Raw genomic sequence first — 16,347 nt, 5'->3', positions numbered from 1 at the left:
ACTTGGAATTTTTGTCACCATATTGCAGCCATGATACCCTTGACCTCTGTTTCCACATAATTTCTTCTCTGGTATGCAGCTCGTTAATCTCCTTTTTTAGGGTCTGGATTTCCTCTGCCGTTTCATGGAGAAGATTGAGAGACTCAAGCTGTTGAAGGCGGTTTTGTTTCTGCTTTATACCTTTGTAGACATTCCCGAAACTATTTTGATTCCACTGCTGGAGCAGTTTCTGGCATCTTTCTAAACGTTCTTGCACTGGCAAAGCCGAATCCTCTCTGTAAGGGTCCCATGCTAATTCAACAATCTCCTTACACTCATCCACCCGAGTCCACATTTCTTCAAAAAAGAAACGTTTCTTTCCTCTCCGTTGGTGATTGGCCTTATTCAGAAACAGAGCAAGGAGGCAATGATCCGAAGCTGACATAGATACATGGTGAACTTTTGCTTCTGGGAACATTTCGGACCAAGCCTCATTAGCAACCATCCTATCCAAACGAATCATAGTTCTTTGCTCACCGAACCTACCATTGCACCAAGTAAACCTCGGTCCCACAAAACCCAAATCAATTAGGCCACATTTGCTCAACACTTCTCTGAAGGCATCCATTTGTGCCGCATCCCTATCCTTCCAGCCCATCTTCTCATCAGGGTGCACAATCTCATTAAAATCACCACACACCAGCCATGGCATTTCACATTGTATATTAAGTGTTTTAAGTAATTTCCAGGATGTGTACCTTTTACCGGTGTCGGGGTGTCCGTAGAAGCCAGTTACTCTCCAAGGGCCACCACTTCCAGCACCGTGAACAACCACATCAACGTGAGAATGAGAGCAACTCTTGAATCTTATGTCCGTTCCTTCTTTCCATAGAAGAGCCAAACCGCCGCTTCTGCCGTCGCTAGGCACAATGATCCCCTGAGTGAAGCCCAATTTATTCTGAAAACCTTTCATCTTATCTACATTTGCTTTTGTTTCAACTAAAAAGACCAAAACGGGATTTCTCTTTTTCACCTCATCGGTGAGCGTTCGAACTGCCGGCGAAGTCCCCAAACCCCGACAGTTCCAAGCCAGTATATTCATTGAGCTGGGCGGTGCTGCAACGCAGCCACCGCCACACCGCCAACCATTTGCATTTCTTCATCCCGAGCATTCTCCAGATGCTTCTTTCCTTTTGCTTTTTTTGTGCATTTCACGTTTTGGTCCAGCTCTGTTAGAGGTGATTCACCTTTTCTTTTTTGGCTTACTGAAACACTCACTGCCGTTGGGCTGCTCTCCTTTGCTTGTCTAGCTAGGCGCTTCCAATGCCCACTTTTTGGGCCCAATATTTCTGAAGTCCAGCCTTTCTCCTGGTCATAAGTCATTGCTAACGGGTTGGACTCATTCTCGGCCCAACACTGGTTTTCCTTATCTGCACAGCCCGTCCCTTTTATTCCTTGTTTTTGTTTGCTTCCTTCTTCAGACTTTACATTAGCCACGTCATCCAGCACTACCTCCCATTGCATCTTTTCTTCCATATCTTTTGCATTAACCATGCCCGTCAGACAATCCTTCCCACTTTTGGTTATCTTGCCTTCAACCTTTTCCTTTGGAGAGTCAACCATGCCATTTTCGTGAACCAACTCCACCTTCTGATAAGACACTCCTATCTGCCCTACATCTCCCTGCTCAACTAGGCTGTTGCGTGTTCCATCCTTCTGCCCAAGAGCCTGTGCACTCACGTGCTGCCTGCCTACTACTGGACTCTCCTTCAGTCGGGTTTTGACACGTGTTTGTGTTTCCGTCCCGGTTTCCTGGTGCTCATCTCTTCTTTCCGGCATGGTTTCTTCACCCATCCTCCCAAAGTCTCTCCCTGAGCTTCTTCCTGGCTCCCCTCTCAGCCACGCACCATATTGCTTCCTTTCTTCCACACCATGATTTCCTCCATCCTTTCTTTCTGGACAGTCTTTTTCCCCATGATCTAACCTTCCACACTGGTAGCAAAAGTTTGGTAAACGTTCATACTTGAAGAAAATCCATCTGCCTTCCCCTCCTTCAATTGAAACTTTCTTCCCCCTTATGAGCTGTGTTGTGGCATCAAAACGTATTCTAACTCTTAGAAATTTTCCCCACTGTACACCTTTCTCTGGGACATCGACTTCTAGGACCTTTCCGATCTTCGCCCCAATTTCATACCCAGACTCTCTAGTCATGCATTTCAGGGGAAGATTGAAGATTTGAACCCAAAATGGAGTCCATTTAAGCTTTATCTCCTTTGGAACCAGTTCACCTTCAAACTCTTGCATCAGAATCAGTTGTTTCTCATAGCTCCACGGGCACATCTCCATTACTTTTTTCTTATCCCTTCCATCGCCAAACTCCACCAGAAAAAGATCCTCTCCAATTTCGGATATTTGCATTCCTTTGCTTGGTTTCCATAACATTCTCATATTCTTTTTTAGGGCCTCCAGAATAACAGTTCGTTGGGTAAGAATCTTCATAACCACACAATTTTTCCCAAGTTCCTTCGCAGCCCTTGTGCTATTACTTCCTAGCTTAATATCTTCATCTTCTGCTTCAGTAACTGTTAACTTTTTCCACAGTTCCTCAAGTTCCTCCGCCATCAATATTTCCACAGCCCCCACTCTCTTTCCAACAGAGAGGAGGGTACCAATACTGGCCTCACCACAGGGGAGGTCACAAAACTCCTGCAGTCAGAGCGCAGGACAGCACACTGCTTCTACACGCCCAGGAGCATGAGAGCACTACTGTTCCTCACCACTTCAACTTCACACATACAACCACTTGACTTTGTAATCATTGTTGTTGTGTCATGGTAGTCAGATTATTTTCCTCTATTTCTATTGTTACCAATGACATCCTTTCTCTTCTATTTTAGGGATAATAAACGTTAATCATACAGAGAAAGAGCAAGGAAGAACAAGAAGCATAACATCAAGGTCCAAGGATACAAAAGTGAATTGTCCAATTCTGTTCAGCTCAAAGAACTGGAATGAAACGCAGCCCATGTCCAGCCCACTCAGATAAACTCGAACCGGCCACATTAAAATACTCAATTCGATTACTGCCTAAGCCTAACATCTTTTTTCCTTCAAAGCCCAGAAACCCAAATAAATTAAGCCCAAAATTCTTTTCACTTAATCAAGCCCATCAGTTTTCTTTAAAAAAAAAAAAAAAAAAAAAAAAAAAAAAAAAAAAAAAAAAAAAACAATATCCCATCCAAAGCAACGCTTGTTAAAAAAAAAAAAAAAAAAAAAAAAAACGCTAGCACATTTGCTTTCAAACCTCTAAACCTTTCGTCAAATACACTTTAGGCCAAGCAGTTTGCGCACACTTTTGCCCAAATCTCGTTTATGATTTCAATATGAAGGAGTTGGGATCTAATCTATTGTCCTATCAAACAAGGTCCAAAAACCGCTTTTTCTACCTTGCTAAGCTTAGTTAATTCAATAATAGCCTCAACCTTTTCAGACTTGGCCAATTATTTGTATCTAGCATGGCTAAGTATTTGGGGTCATGACTCAATGTCACTTAATCTAACTATGTTGTATCTTAGCTTAGTGTCAGAAATAATACAATAACAATTTCAGAAGTTCTCACTTCTCCCATCAACTCGTTCGTCTTCATTAAAAACCAAATAGTCCTTAGTGAATTGAACAATGACATTATCATTACATGTGTCATTGATGCTTAAAAGATTGGTCAATTTGGGTCTGTTTGGGATTCGCTTATTTTGCTGAAACAGGAAATTTTTTACTGAAAGTACTGTAGATAAATGTAAAAGTTGGCTGAAATAATACAATGAGACACATGAATAATACAAAAAAGTGCAGTGTGGTCTATAAATAGTACCAAAAAGTGCAGTGAAACTCATGAATAGTAATAAAAATAAACTGAATAATAAAATAAATTAGTTTTTTAATTTGGAGCCAAACGCACATTGGTATGGGTATAGTTCCCTTACCTATGACATGAGATCTACAACCATCCCCAAAGGTTACTAATTAGCCTACTTCTCCCTTCCTTTAAAGTCATAAATAAAGACTTGTTGCAATTGTGTAGATATTACAAACAATTATAAAGAATCTTTAAAGCTGTGTGGACTATCGAATAGATATTGTCCTCTACCTCTAGACCCACTTGATAGAAGGGGCCTTTCAAGGACTCAATTTTAAGGACATTGTTTGAGTATGAGTCAGTATGGACAACAACTCACAAATAAGCTTAACTTGCTAATCAAAAGCTCTAAATTGATATCAAACCCATTCTCATTACATTTGTGGTAGACATTCTTAGATGTACTATTCTAAGTCTTAGATTGAAAATATTTAGATCTAGTATGACCAATGACACCACAGCAAAATCTGGAATGTTTCCCAGAAAGTTCTTCAACCTAGCTTAGAAGCACAGTAGCTTATTTACCAATTCCTTTTCTCTTTTCCAAAGGGAGAAATTACCTTCCTTTCATTTTTTAATCAAGGCAATAGATTCATTTAGCTTAACACTTAGGGTTTAGTTTTGATGCTCGATTCTATTTATCTTTTCTAGAGGTATCTTTGAATTTTTTTTTTGATCTTACGACTTCCCTAAATAGCTTATTACATCTTATTTTCAAATTACCACCACTATAAGAGTCGGTTTTAGAAACGTTATCATGGTCAAATATATAATTACATGGAGGCTTATCAATGACAACAAAGACAAAGGATCACACTCAAGAAGTTAATCTATATAGAGAGTGCTTAAGCTCTACCAATTGAAAAGTAATTCTAAAATAATTGATTTTATTGTGGAATTTAATCAACTTCACAAATAACTAATTATGAAATCAAAATTATTACCGATTAATAACAATGAGCATCCAGATTAACCAAATATAAAGCAATAAGTAGTAAAATATATAACACAAGATATTGACGACAAAGTGAAAATCCCTAAAATAAAATAATAAAAATAATGATCACTACGAGGGTTCCATAACCCCAAGAAGGAATTCACTACATAGAATTAAAGTTTACAATTTTAATCATACCCATGATCCTAGAATTTCCTAGTAGAATAATTTTTGATGTCACCCCACTATCATCTCTAAGTTGCTTGGGCCCTTCTATGTTCAAAATTCTTCTTCAAATCCTCCCAGATATGAGAAAAGAAAGAATTGGGAAGAACTGAATTAATTTGATTAATTTACTTTGTGTCCTTATATACATCACCAAGATCAGCTAGGAACGGAAATAGAGCATTAAGCTCTGAGCTAAGCTAACAGAAACAGAACAACTAACTAACAACTTCTCTCATGTGTAAGTAACCAACCTACACACGTGTAACAACTAATGGAAGAAAGTAAAAACTAAACTACAAGTCGTATATCACTAATCAAATACAGCTACTTAAACGACAAGAGCTTCTGAGATGACTTCTTGAACTTCTGCTATACATGTTGAACCTGGCTTCTTCAGCTCTAAGTGTTTGCCTTGATCTTGATACTCCCCCTCAAGATGGACTGTGGGTTGATAAATGTTGATGAGTCCCATCTTGGATAAAAGTTCTGAAAATTGTTTATGACTCAAAGCCTTAGTGAGCAAATCTGCCAATCGGGATTGAGTTCTAACATGAATAAGTTTGATAACTTTCTCCAACACTTTATTCCTTACAACATGGCAGTCAATTTCTATGTGTTTCGTTCATTCATGGAAAACAGGATTGGAACCTATGTGGAGTGCTGCCTGGCTGTCACAGAACAACAAAGCTTCTTTGTTGTGATTAATCTGAAGATCCTTTAGCAGATAAAGAATCCAAACTACTTCACAAGTTGAAACAGCCATAGCCCGATATTCTGCCTCTGCTGATGATCTGGAAACAGTGGATTGTTTCTTTGATTTCCAAGAAACCAATGAGTCTCCAAGGAATATACAATATCCAGTAACAGATCTTCTGGTATCTGGACATGAAGCCCAGTCAGAATCCGTGAAACCTTTTACATGCAACTCTGAATTTGCAGAGAAGAAAATACCTTTACCCGGTTCATTCTTCAAGTACTGCAAAGCTTTAAATGTTGCCTCAAGGTGTGGTTTTCTTGGTTTAGCCATAAATTGGCTCAGTTTGTGGACTGCAAAGGTGAGGTCAGGTCTAGTGATGCTTAGGTACAGCAACCTTCCCACCAATCTTCTATATTGCCCTGGATCATCAAGTAATAAACCTTCATGCTTGCTGAGCTTCAAACTTTGATCCATAGGAACTTTCACAGGTTTGCACCCAAGAAGCCCTGCATCCTCCAAAATCTCAAGAGCATACTTCCTTTGACATAGGGAAATGCCTTTTTCTGTCCTAGCTACTTCCAAACCAAGAAAATATCTCAATGCACCTAAATCCTTCAGCTGGAATTTCTGATTCAATATCACCTTAAATTGATCAACTTGCCCCTTATCATTGCTTGCTATGAGAATGTCATCAACATATACTAACAAGGCAATGAATGAATCTCCTTGTTGCCTAGGGAAGAGTGAGTAGTCAGCCTTAGATTGAGTAAACCCAAGTTGAATCAATGTGTTTAGAACTTAGAAAACCATTGTCTGGATGCCTGTTTAAGTCCATAAAGTGACTTATTCAATCTACATACAAGTTGTTCTCCATGCTCCCCCTTGCTGTGAAAACCAGGTGGAAGAGCCATGTAGACTTCTTCATGCAAGTCACCATGAAGAAAGGCATTATTCACATCAAGTTGGCTAAGGAACCAGCCTTTCACAGCAGCCACTGCAAGTACAACCTTCACAGAAACCATTTTGGCAACAGGGCTGAAGGTTTCAAGGTAATCTAAGCCCTCCTTTTGAGTAAACCCATTTGCAACTAACCTTGCTTTGTATCTTTCAATAGCCCCATCAGCCCTATACTTAATCCTATAAACCCATTTGCAACCTATAGGATGTTTATCATGAGGCAAAGGAGTGACAGTCCAAGTATTATTGGCTTCCAATGCAGCAATCTCAGCATCCATGGCATCCTGCCACTTAGGATCAGTTGCAGCTTGTGAAAAAGACTTAGGTTCAGTGTTGGTACAAATTGAGCAACAAAAGGATTTGTAGGTAGGAGATAGAGTATCATAAGAAAGATAAGAAGAAAGGGGATGGGAAGTGCCTGACTGAGACTGATTGGAGATGATGGTTGAAGAAACTTGGTTGCAGTGATAAGCCTTAAGGTAAGATGGAGGTTTAGGCACTCTACTAGACCTTCTAGGAACATCAGTAAGCACAACTGGAGTAACAGAAACAGCATGATCAGGAACATCAGGAGCAACATGATCAAAAATATCAGGAAATGCCTGATCATCTGTGTCAAGATCATGATGAATCTGAACAAAAGAATCAGCATGGACAGGTGATATAGGATCAAGTAAGGCATGAGGAATGGAAGGAATACTAGGTAAAGGAATGAAGGCAGATGAAGGAAGAGGACTGTGTGAAGTAAAAGGGAACACCTTTTCATGAAAGATGACATCCCTAGAGATGAAAATAGAGTGAGATTGAAGATCAAGCAGCTTGTAACCCTTAATGTTGAACGGGTATCCTAAGAAAACTGACTTCCTAGCTCTAGGAGTGAACTTGTGTTTATGTGGATTGACATTAGTAGCAAAGCAAAGGCAGCCAAAGGTTCTGAGGTGAGAGTAAGAGGGGATTTGATTGAAAAGCACCTCATAAGGAGACTTGTTTTGCAGAAAAGGAGTAGGAAGTCTATTGATCAAATAGACAGCTGTGAGGATGCAATCACCCCAGAAAACATGAGGAATGTTGGACTGAATTTGCAAGGCCCTGGCTGTTGCAAGAATGTGCTGATGTTTCCTCTCCACAACTGAATTCTGTTGTGGAGTGTAGACACAGCTTTGCTGATGAATAATGCCATTAGAGGTGTAAAAATCAAACATGTTAAACTCTAAAGCATTATCAGTTCTAATGGACTTGATAGGGGTTTGAAATTGAGTATGGACCATATTGTAGAATGAGACAATCAAGGGCCTAACTTCAGATTTAGCTTTCATGAGAAAAACCCAAGTGGCTCTTGATGCATCATCTACAATTGTAAGAAAGTATTTATGTCCAGCAGTAGTAGGAATGGAAAATGGCCCCCAAACATCCATGTGAACAAGATCAAATGAATGAATAGCTCTTTTATTGTCAAAAGGAAAGGGTAGTCTCTTTTGCTTTGCCAAAGGGCATACAATGCAGTCTTTGGTACAACAATTTTGCAAGAAAGGAAAAAGATGACTTAAAGCATGAACTTTCATATCAGATGGATGTCCTAGCCTAGAATGCCATAGAGAATACAAGCTGGCATGAGAAACAGAAGATGAAAAAGCAGTGAAAGAACTAGACTTATTCTTGAGAAGAAAATCATCAAGAGACTTGGAAGCTTGAGAAAGGCTAGAGGCTTGTAACAGATAGAGTCCATCATGCATTCTGCCCATTCCAATCGTGTTCCAACAGGTAAGGGCCTGTATAAAACAATAATTGGACAGAAATACAAGACAAAAGGGTTGAGATTGAGTCAAGGCACTAACAGATATCAAGTTAAAGGAAAAAGAAGGCACACAAAGGACATTTGTTAGGGTAATATGAGAGGAAAGCTTAATTGTACCAACATGAGTCACAAGTGCAGCCTCCCCATTGGGTAATTCAACCACAGAATGTGAAATTGCAGTAAAAGAAGTCAGTAAATGCATTAACAAACTATGTGATCTGTAGCATCAGTATCTATAACCCAAGTTTCAGCACCAAAAGCCTTTCTATTCACAACCTTAGCAGAAAAGACTGAATGTGGTGAACAAGAAACAGTACCTGCAACTGTATTGGATGGCAATGAAACGGCATTAACTTTGTGAGGCTCTTGAATTGTTGAAGTTTGGTGAGCTCCAATCAATGACAGAAGCTGATGATACTGATCAGGAGTAAATGAAGGTGCTTGAGCAGTGACAAAATGATTATACTCAGTATTTGGAGCTAAGCAATGCCCTTGAAACTGATTTGTAATAGGATTATGATCAGTATTAGAAGCCAAGTGATGGCCCTGGAAATGATTATGACCCTGGAACTGATTTACAACAGCTGAAACTTGATGAGCCATCATATTCCTATTCTTGAATTTGTAGCCAGGTGGAAAACCATGGAGCTTATAACATTTTTCCACAGTGTGTCCCAACTTTCCACAGTGAGTGCACAATGGCCTTTTTTTTCCTTTTGGATTTGTGCTTGAGCTCTTGGCAGCCAAAACCGTAGATTCAACTCTAACAGGATTAGTAACTGATCTTTGCATTTCCTCTTGGATAAACAAAGAGTGAGCCTTATTAATGGAAGGCAGTGGATCCATGAGCAAAATTTGTGTTCTGACTTGAGAAAACACATCATTGACTCCCATGAGGAACTTCATTGTTGCTTCTTTGATTTGAAGATCCTTCAACCTCTAATTAACATTGCACACGCATTTGCCACAGGTGCATTGAGGAAATGGACTAAGATTCTGAAGCTGATCCCACAAGACCTTAAGCTGAGTGAAATAATCAGTGAGTGATTGTTCTCCCTGATGGAACTCAGCAATTTGCTTCTGGATGTTGAAAACCTTGGTTCCATTTCCTTGACTGAATGTGTCTCGAAGCTCAGTCCAAATCTCAAAAGCAGTATCTCTGTAAATGATACTACCCTGAAGTTTTGGTGATACTGAGTTGATGATCCAAGTACCAACTATATTATCAGCACGAATCCATGCTTGAACAGCCGTTGGTGAATTCACGAGTGGAGAAGAAATGGTTATAGAACCATCTATAAAACCAAGCTTATTTTTACCAATCAAAGACTTTCTCACTGATCTTGCCCAAGCAGAATAATTTTCTTCTCCAACCAGAGGCTGAGAAGTGAGAACAGCCCCTGGATTTTCTCCTAGATGTAAGAACAGAGGATCATTGAGATTATATGAGTCTTGCGAAGAAGATGAAGATGGAGTGGTAGAAGTATTAGTTGTTGTATCAGCCATTAAGCAAAAAAAGCTTGAGAAGATTTTAAGGAAGCTTGAAGAAGCTTGAGAAGAGCAACAATGGTGGACGATGAAAGAGAAATTCCCAAATCTGTAAAACTCTCTGTCCAAAGTTGAAAAACATGAGAATTGGACCCTTTAACTCGTGACTGAACTTACGCATGAAATAAGTCGCGAAAACACCTAGAAAACATGGTTTTCACACAAAAATAACTTGAAAAAGATTGAAAAATATGGGTGATACAAATCGCTTCCAAAAGCAAACAAAAAGAACAAAAATCTTTTTGGTTTGATCCACATATGGTTGAGCACACACCCATCACATTTGAACATGTACAATCACACAAATGAAATAGATATTCATTGAACATTAGACTTATGTGTTATGGGTGTGGATTAAGTGTGGAATAGTCCTTAGTCTAGAGTGAAACTTTAATGATCAATTCAATCAAGTCATATACAACTAGTACTAAGTCAAGTGGTCTATCACAATTATAGAAATGAACATATATGACCTCCCACAAAAATGATTACAAAAGCTTTGAAACTTTTCATTTGGCTTCTTTACAAATTATAACATTTGATCCTTTTTGGATAATACATCTTTGTTTGAGATCGGTGCTTGAAATTTTTGATATTTCAACTTTGAGAGTTAGCCTTTGGCTTTTTGAGCACTATACATTTCAATACAAAAATCGCTTTTCCTTTTTCCTAGTAAAATACTAGTATGTACGATGGCTTTTGCAGCTCATTATCTCTTTTCATTTTGAGATTTACATTTGTTGAGCTCTTTAAGAAAAAAAATAAAAATAAAGTGGGAAGAGATATAGGCACAAGCCTATGCAAGTATCAAAACCATCAAGACTATTGACCAATCATTCATGATAAGCTTGAAGATCTATTTACAACAATCACACATAGTTTTCAAGATTTCTCCCACACAGATATATGTGCATACATAACAAGTTAAGCTTGTAAATGGACTACGCCATTAGTACGAAGGTACTAAGCCAAACTCACAAGTGAAATGTGCTCAAACATATATGTTAGGTTTTGAGTTTGTAATGTTGGCAAACCATGACAAAACATGACAAAAACTAAGTCTCATTAGTTTAGAATGGTCTACATTGAAGCCCAAGACAAAAAACTCAAGTTCAGGATAAAAACAAATGAGTTACCCGCTGGTTGGTTCGATTGATACTCGATTGATGCTAGGGATTTTCGATTGATCGAAAATCGCATATCAGCAAAATCAGCAAAATGTAAAAAGGCCATAACTTATTCGTTTGAAGCCCAAATCGCGAGCCGTTTTTTCCAGTATTTAAAGGACATTATAAGCTAACCCTAAGTGGGGTTTTGAGAGTTGTTTAGAGAGATTAGAGTGCATCTTGTGCCACTTTTGTAGATCTAGGGTTTTGTACCCAAAAGCTCTCTTATGTCTTCTACCGGTGCTATTCCTTGAAGAATCTCAAGATCCGGTATTGTAGAAGTTGCTGCCTTCTCTTGTCATCAAAGGTGTTGATGATCTAAACCTTCAAGGGTGGTCTTGGAGTCATAAACAGGAGAGTTTGTGTAACCTTTGAGTGAGATCTCAAAGTCACAAACGGGGGTGTTTGTGTTTTGCAAAGGCCAAAGAAAGAAGGAGTCCGTGGATCCGGAGCTTGCACGTGGTCGTGTCAGTAAGTTCTACTGGTGGGTAGCAATAAGAAGTCGAGCGTTGGGGCTTGTAAGTCTTATTGTATGAACTTCGATTCTTTCTAGTGGATTTGCTTTTTACCTTGAGGATAGTTAGGTTAAATCCTCCCCAGGTTTTTTACCGGTTTGGTTTTCTTGAGTTATATATCGTTGTGTTATTTATTTTTCGCTGTTATACATTGATATGATATATTTCTATTAACCTAGACTTGTTAATTTGACTAAGTAATCACTAGGCTAATTACCTAGGTTAATTTGTTTGTGGTTTTAAGGGGTCTAAAAACCAACAAGTGGTATCAGAGCAGGTTGCTCTTTTGTTTTAGATCTTTTGATCTAAGAGCTGATCCTTGACCCCTGTTGTCATGGATAATTTGAAGTGTCTTTCTGATCATGTTTCTACTCATGCTTCTGTTGATTTTATTGATGCTTGTGAAACTCTTCGTAAGGAATTATTGAAATCTATGAAAATTGCTAAGAAATTCAAGGAAGAGTTAAAATTGGTTAATCTTGAAAAAGAGGAATTGATTGTTAGATTAGATGAATCTAATAAAAAGAATGAATTTTTAAGAAATCAAATTTCCTCTCAAGATGAGAAGATGAAAAGCTTGGAACAAGAGTTAGTTGAATCTAAAGCTAAAATTGAAAATTTGACTTGTACCAAGTCTGCTGTTGATAACAGAAGTGTTTGTATTTCTCTTAAGCCTAAAATTGAAAAAGTTTATATCCCTCCTTTTAAGAGGAATAATAAAGAAAAGGCTTATTTTGCTAAGTTAGACGAAGGTAAAAGTTCTGATGTAGACGCTGAAGTTTCTAAACCTAAGTCTAAACTTACTGTTAGAGAGCATAATAAATTTGTTTTTGTGCCTACCTGTCACCTTTGTGGTGTTGTTGGTCATATTAGACCAAATTGTTCTTTGTTAAGGCAAAAACCAAAATCTAAGACTAGATTTGCTGTTAGGAATACTGATATTCCTAAATTTGTTCCTATTTGCCACTTTTGTGGTGTCTGTGGTCACATTCGTCCTAATTGTCATAAACTGAAATTTAAGCATTCTGTGTTCCAATCTAGGATTTGTGATGATATTTCTCCTGCCATAAGTCCATATAAATTGTTTCATATTCTTTTGAAAAATTTGAGCTTGTTGGCTTGTAAAAGGAATTTGCAAGATTTTAGTCTGTCTCAGAAGATTGGTGTAATTCCTCAAATACACTTTGCTTCTCATGGATTTTCACATACAAAACCGAAGGCTCGTACTAGATGGGTGACTTGTCCCTGATTTAATTCTTTCAATTGTTTATGGACATGTCTTGTTTTTGTTTTTGGTTGTTTTGTTTATTTTAGAATGTTTTTTTATTTAATAAAAAAAAATCCAAAAACATTGAAATTTTTTAAAAAAAGACAAAAATATTTTATTTTGTGTCTTGTTTTATTTGTTTTGAGGATTACATGAATTATGATATCTCTATTGATTTAGAACATGCTTGACATTGTGGAGAAACTTGAATAGTATGTGTTATATAAGTTCTAAACTATTTTTGATTTTATGTGAGTATGTACTAGTTTATACATGTACTCATGGGTTGATTAAGAAATTGATATTTCTTGTTTGTGTACCCTCTATAGCTTAGTTAAGCACTGTCATGCATTGCATTTGCATTGTTCATTTAGCATAATATGTGCTTTTTTGTTTTTGGTCATAAATTTTTTTTTAAAACCAAAAAGATTTTTGTGTTTTGTATTTCACATCTTGGATTTATAATCAAGGATTGGCCATGTTATCTTTACATAACAAGTTTATGTACCTTGTTTAGCTTTGATGAGCTTACTTATTACAATTTACTAGTTGAAGCTTTGTAGTGCATGTTGTGTGGGAAAGATGTTTATGGTGTTGATCACTTTGTCTTGATCTTGAAGTCACATGTCTTTGATTGTCGGACTTGAATCTTTAGAGAAAGGCATAAATAACCATCTCACCACTGTTCACTAGCCAATCATGAACACCTTAGTGCATATCATAAGATTTTGTGCTCGAGAAAGTGTAGCACATGCACAAAAGAACATAAGGTGAAGCCTCGGTTTAAATTGCTTAATTCTTAAAATTAAAATTGGTGTGTACTATTAGGCTTAATGCCAAACTCACATGACCTAAAAGTTGATATATATATTATGAGGCATAAATACAAGAAACTTACATGATTGTAAACTTATGATCTAGGAGATGTGGGAATTATATGATGTAACTCATTAGGTAATAGTCTCTTTTAAATTCTTTGTGATGAATTTTGTAGACTTTGTAATTGATAGCTAATCACATATCACTCACATGTATCTCAAGCTTTTGCTAGTTGCACATACTACACAAGTTACTCTTTACTAAACTTGGTACATTATATTGTGTGTGATTTTGTTTTGGCCAACCAAAATTAAAAGTTCCTGGATTTTGATGCAAAATGTCTTTAATATTTCAGTTTTGGAGTCAAATTGGTTGAAAATTTTGTTTTTGGAAAATCTGGGTTGCATTCAAGTGTTTTTGAAAAACTTTTAATCTCATACTCATGCATTTTATTCATGAAATATTGTGCTTTGAGGAGTTTCTGCATTAAATTGTTCCGTTTTTCAAAAAGTTGATTTTTCCATGCATCATTTATGTTTAGGATTCACATGCATTGCATTGTTTTTGTATCCATCTTACAGTTTTGCAGTCATATCTCTCATTGTTTTCACACATAACATGCATACACTTTACTACACTGGGTACTCAACTTGATCAAAAAATTGATTGATTAATTTTTGAGCTATGTACTTTCTAGTATATGCATTTTTTATGTGTGAACTGTAGAAAATATTTTTCTTAAGAGATATGATGAATAATCAATGTGCAAATATTTTCTCTACTCATGCAACTGTTTATGGGTCACATAGTGTCATGTTTGCATTTTATTGAAAGAGAGAATATTTTTTCTTCATGTGTATCCTCAACTTAGTTTTTTTTTTTTTTTAAATAAACTTGGTTTGTGTCTTTTATTTATCCCCAACCCCTTTATTTTTCCTCAAAACTGTTTTTCCCAAAACTTGTTTTGTTTTTTCCTATTTTTATAGGGGGAGAAATTTTTTTTAACCTTTGTGGTTCTTAGGGGGAGTTGTTGCTCTTCATAGGGGGAGTTGTCTCTATTTTCTCTTACTCTGTTGCGTATATTTTCTGTCTATCTTCTGATTATGTTGTCTTTGTCAATACATGACAAAAAGGGGGAGACATAGATGACCTGTTTGTTTTGTTTAGGGGGAGAATATAAAAACTTTTTGATGTATCTAACTTAGGGGGAGAGTTAGAATTTACTTTTGTTTTTTATATTCTTTTTCATATTATTGTTTATATGTCTTTCTTTCCACACATGCGGTGATGTGTTTGTTGAGTGTTTTAGGAAAGACAGGTGCATTTTGATCAAGACCTTCTACCTCTTATTGGCAACTTCTAGGTTAGGAGTCTTAGATTGGGATTTGTGATGTATTTGGGCCTTTTATTGTATATGGGCATTATGTTGTATGTGTGTTTTGTTACGGATTGCCAAAGGGGGAGATTGTTAGGTTTTGAGTTTGTAATGTTGGCAAACCATGACAAAAGCTAAGTCTCATTAGTTTAGAATGGTCTACATTGAAGCCCAAGACAAAAAACTCAAGTTTAGGATAAAAACAAATGAGTTACCCGCTAGTTGGTTCGATTGATACTCGATTGATGCTAGGGATTTTCGATTGATCGAAAATTGCATATCAGCAAAATCAGCAAAACGTAAAAAGGCCATAACTTATTTGTTTGAAGCCCAAATCACGAGCCGTTTTTTCCAGTATTTAAAGGACATTATAAGCTAACCCTAGGTGGGGTTTTGAGAGTTTTTTAGAGAGATTATAGTGCATCTTGTGCCTCTTTTGTAGATCTAGGGTTTTGTACCCAAAAGCTCTCTTATGTCTTCTACCGGTGCTATTCCTTAAAGAATCTCAAGATCCGGTGTTGTAGAAGTTGCTGCCTTCTCTTGTCATCAAAGGTGTTGATGATGTAAACCTTCAAGGGTGGTCTTGGAGTCACAAACAGGAGAGTTTATGTTGCTAAACCTTTGAATGAGATCTCAAAGTCACAAACGGGGGTGTTTGTGTTTTGCAAAGGCTAAAGAAAGAAGGAGTCCGTGAATTCGGAGCTTGCACGTGGTCGTGTCAGTAAGTTCTACTGGTGGGTAGCAATAAGAAGTCGAGCGTGGGGGCTTGTAAGTCCTATTGTATGAACTTCGATTCTTTCTAGTGGATTTACTTTTTACCTTGAGGATAGTTAGGTTAAATCCGCCCCAGATTTTTTACCGGTTTGGTTTTCCTGGATTATCATATCGTTGTATTATTTATTTTCCACTGCTATACATTGATATGATATATTTGTGTTAACCTAGACTTGTTAATTTGACTAAGTAATCACTTGGCTAATTACCTAGGTTAATTTGTTTATGGTTTTAAGGGGTCTAAAAACCAACAATATACGATCAAACTTTTTGAATTTTCCACTTTTTATGTGTTTTTGGATTTTTACACACACAAAAACAAAAGCATAAAAGTATGATCAAAAGCAAAAACAATACATACAAATAAATGCAAG

At 37.2% G+C, this 16,347-nt stretch overlaps 1 protein-coding gene across 1 annotated transcript; it reads right to left on the bottom strand.

Moving 5' to 3' along the window:
* Window positions 1-1,077: 1,077 nt before the first annotated feature.
* On the bottom strand, window positions 1,078-2,601 carry LOC126691207 (uncharacterized). The gene has a single exon (XM_050386267.1). It carries the CDS (start codon window positions 2,599-2,601, stop codon window positions 1,078-1,080), a length of 1,524 nt encoding a protein of 507 aa, XP_050242224.1.
* Between the last annotated feature and the right edge of the window lie 13,746 nt (window positions 2,602-16,347).

The sequence above is a fragment of the Quercus robur genome, chromosome 7 (assembly GCF_932294415.1).
Source record: "Quercus robur chromosome 7, dhQueRobu3.1, whole genome shotgun sequence".
In the NCBI taxonomy this organism is placed as follows: Eukaryota; Viridiplantae; Streptophyta; class Magnoliopsida; order Fagales; family Fagaceae; genus Quercus; species Quercus robur.
This window is presented reverse-complemented; position numbering and strand designations above follow the sequence as displayed.

Excerpts from the sequence above, each read along its gene's own strand:
- LOC126691207 (XM_050386267.1), bottom strand. The coding sequence starts at position 2,601 with ATGGCGGAGGAACTTGAGGAACTGTGGAAAAAGTTAACAGTTACTGAA.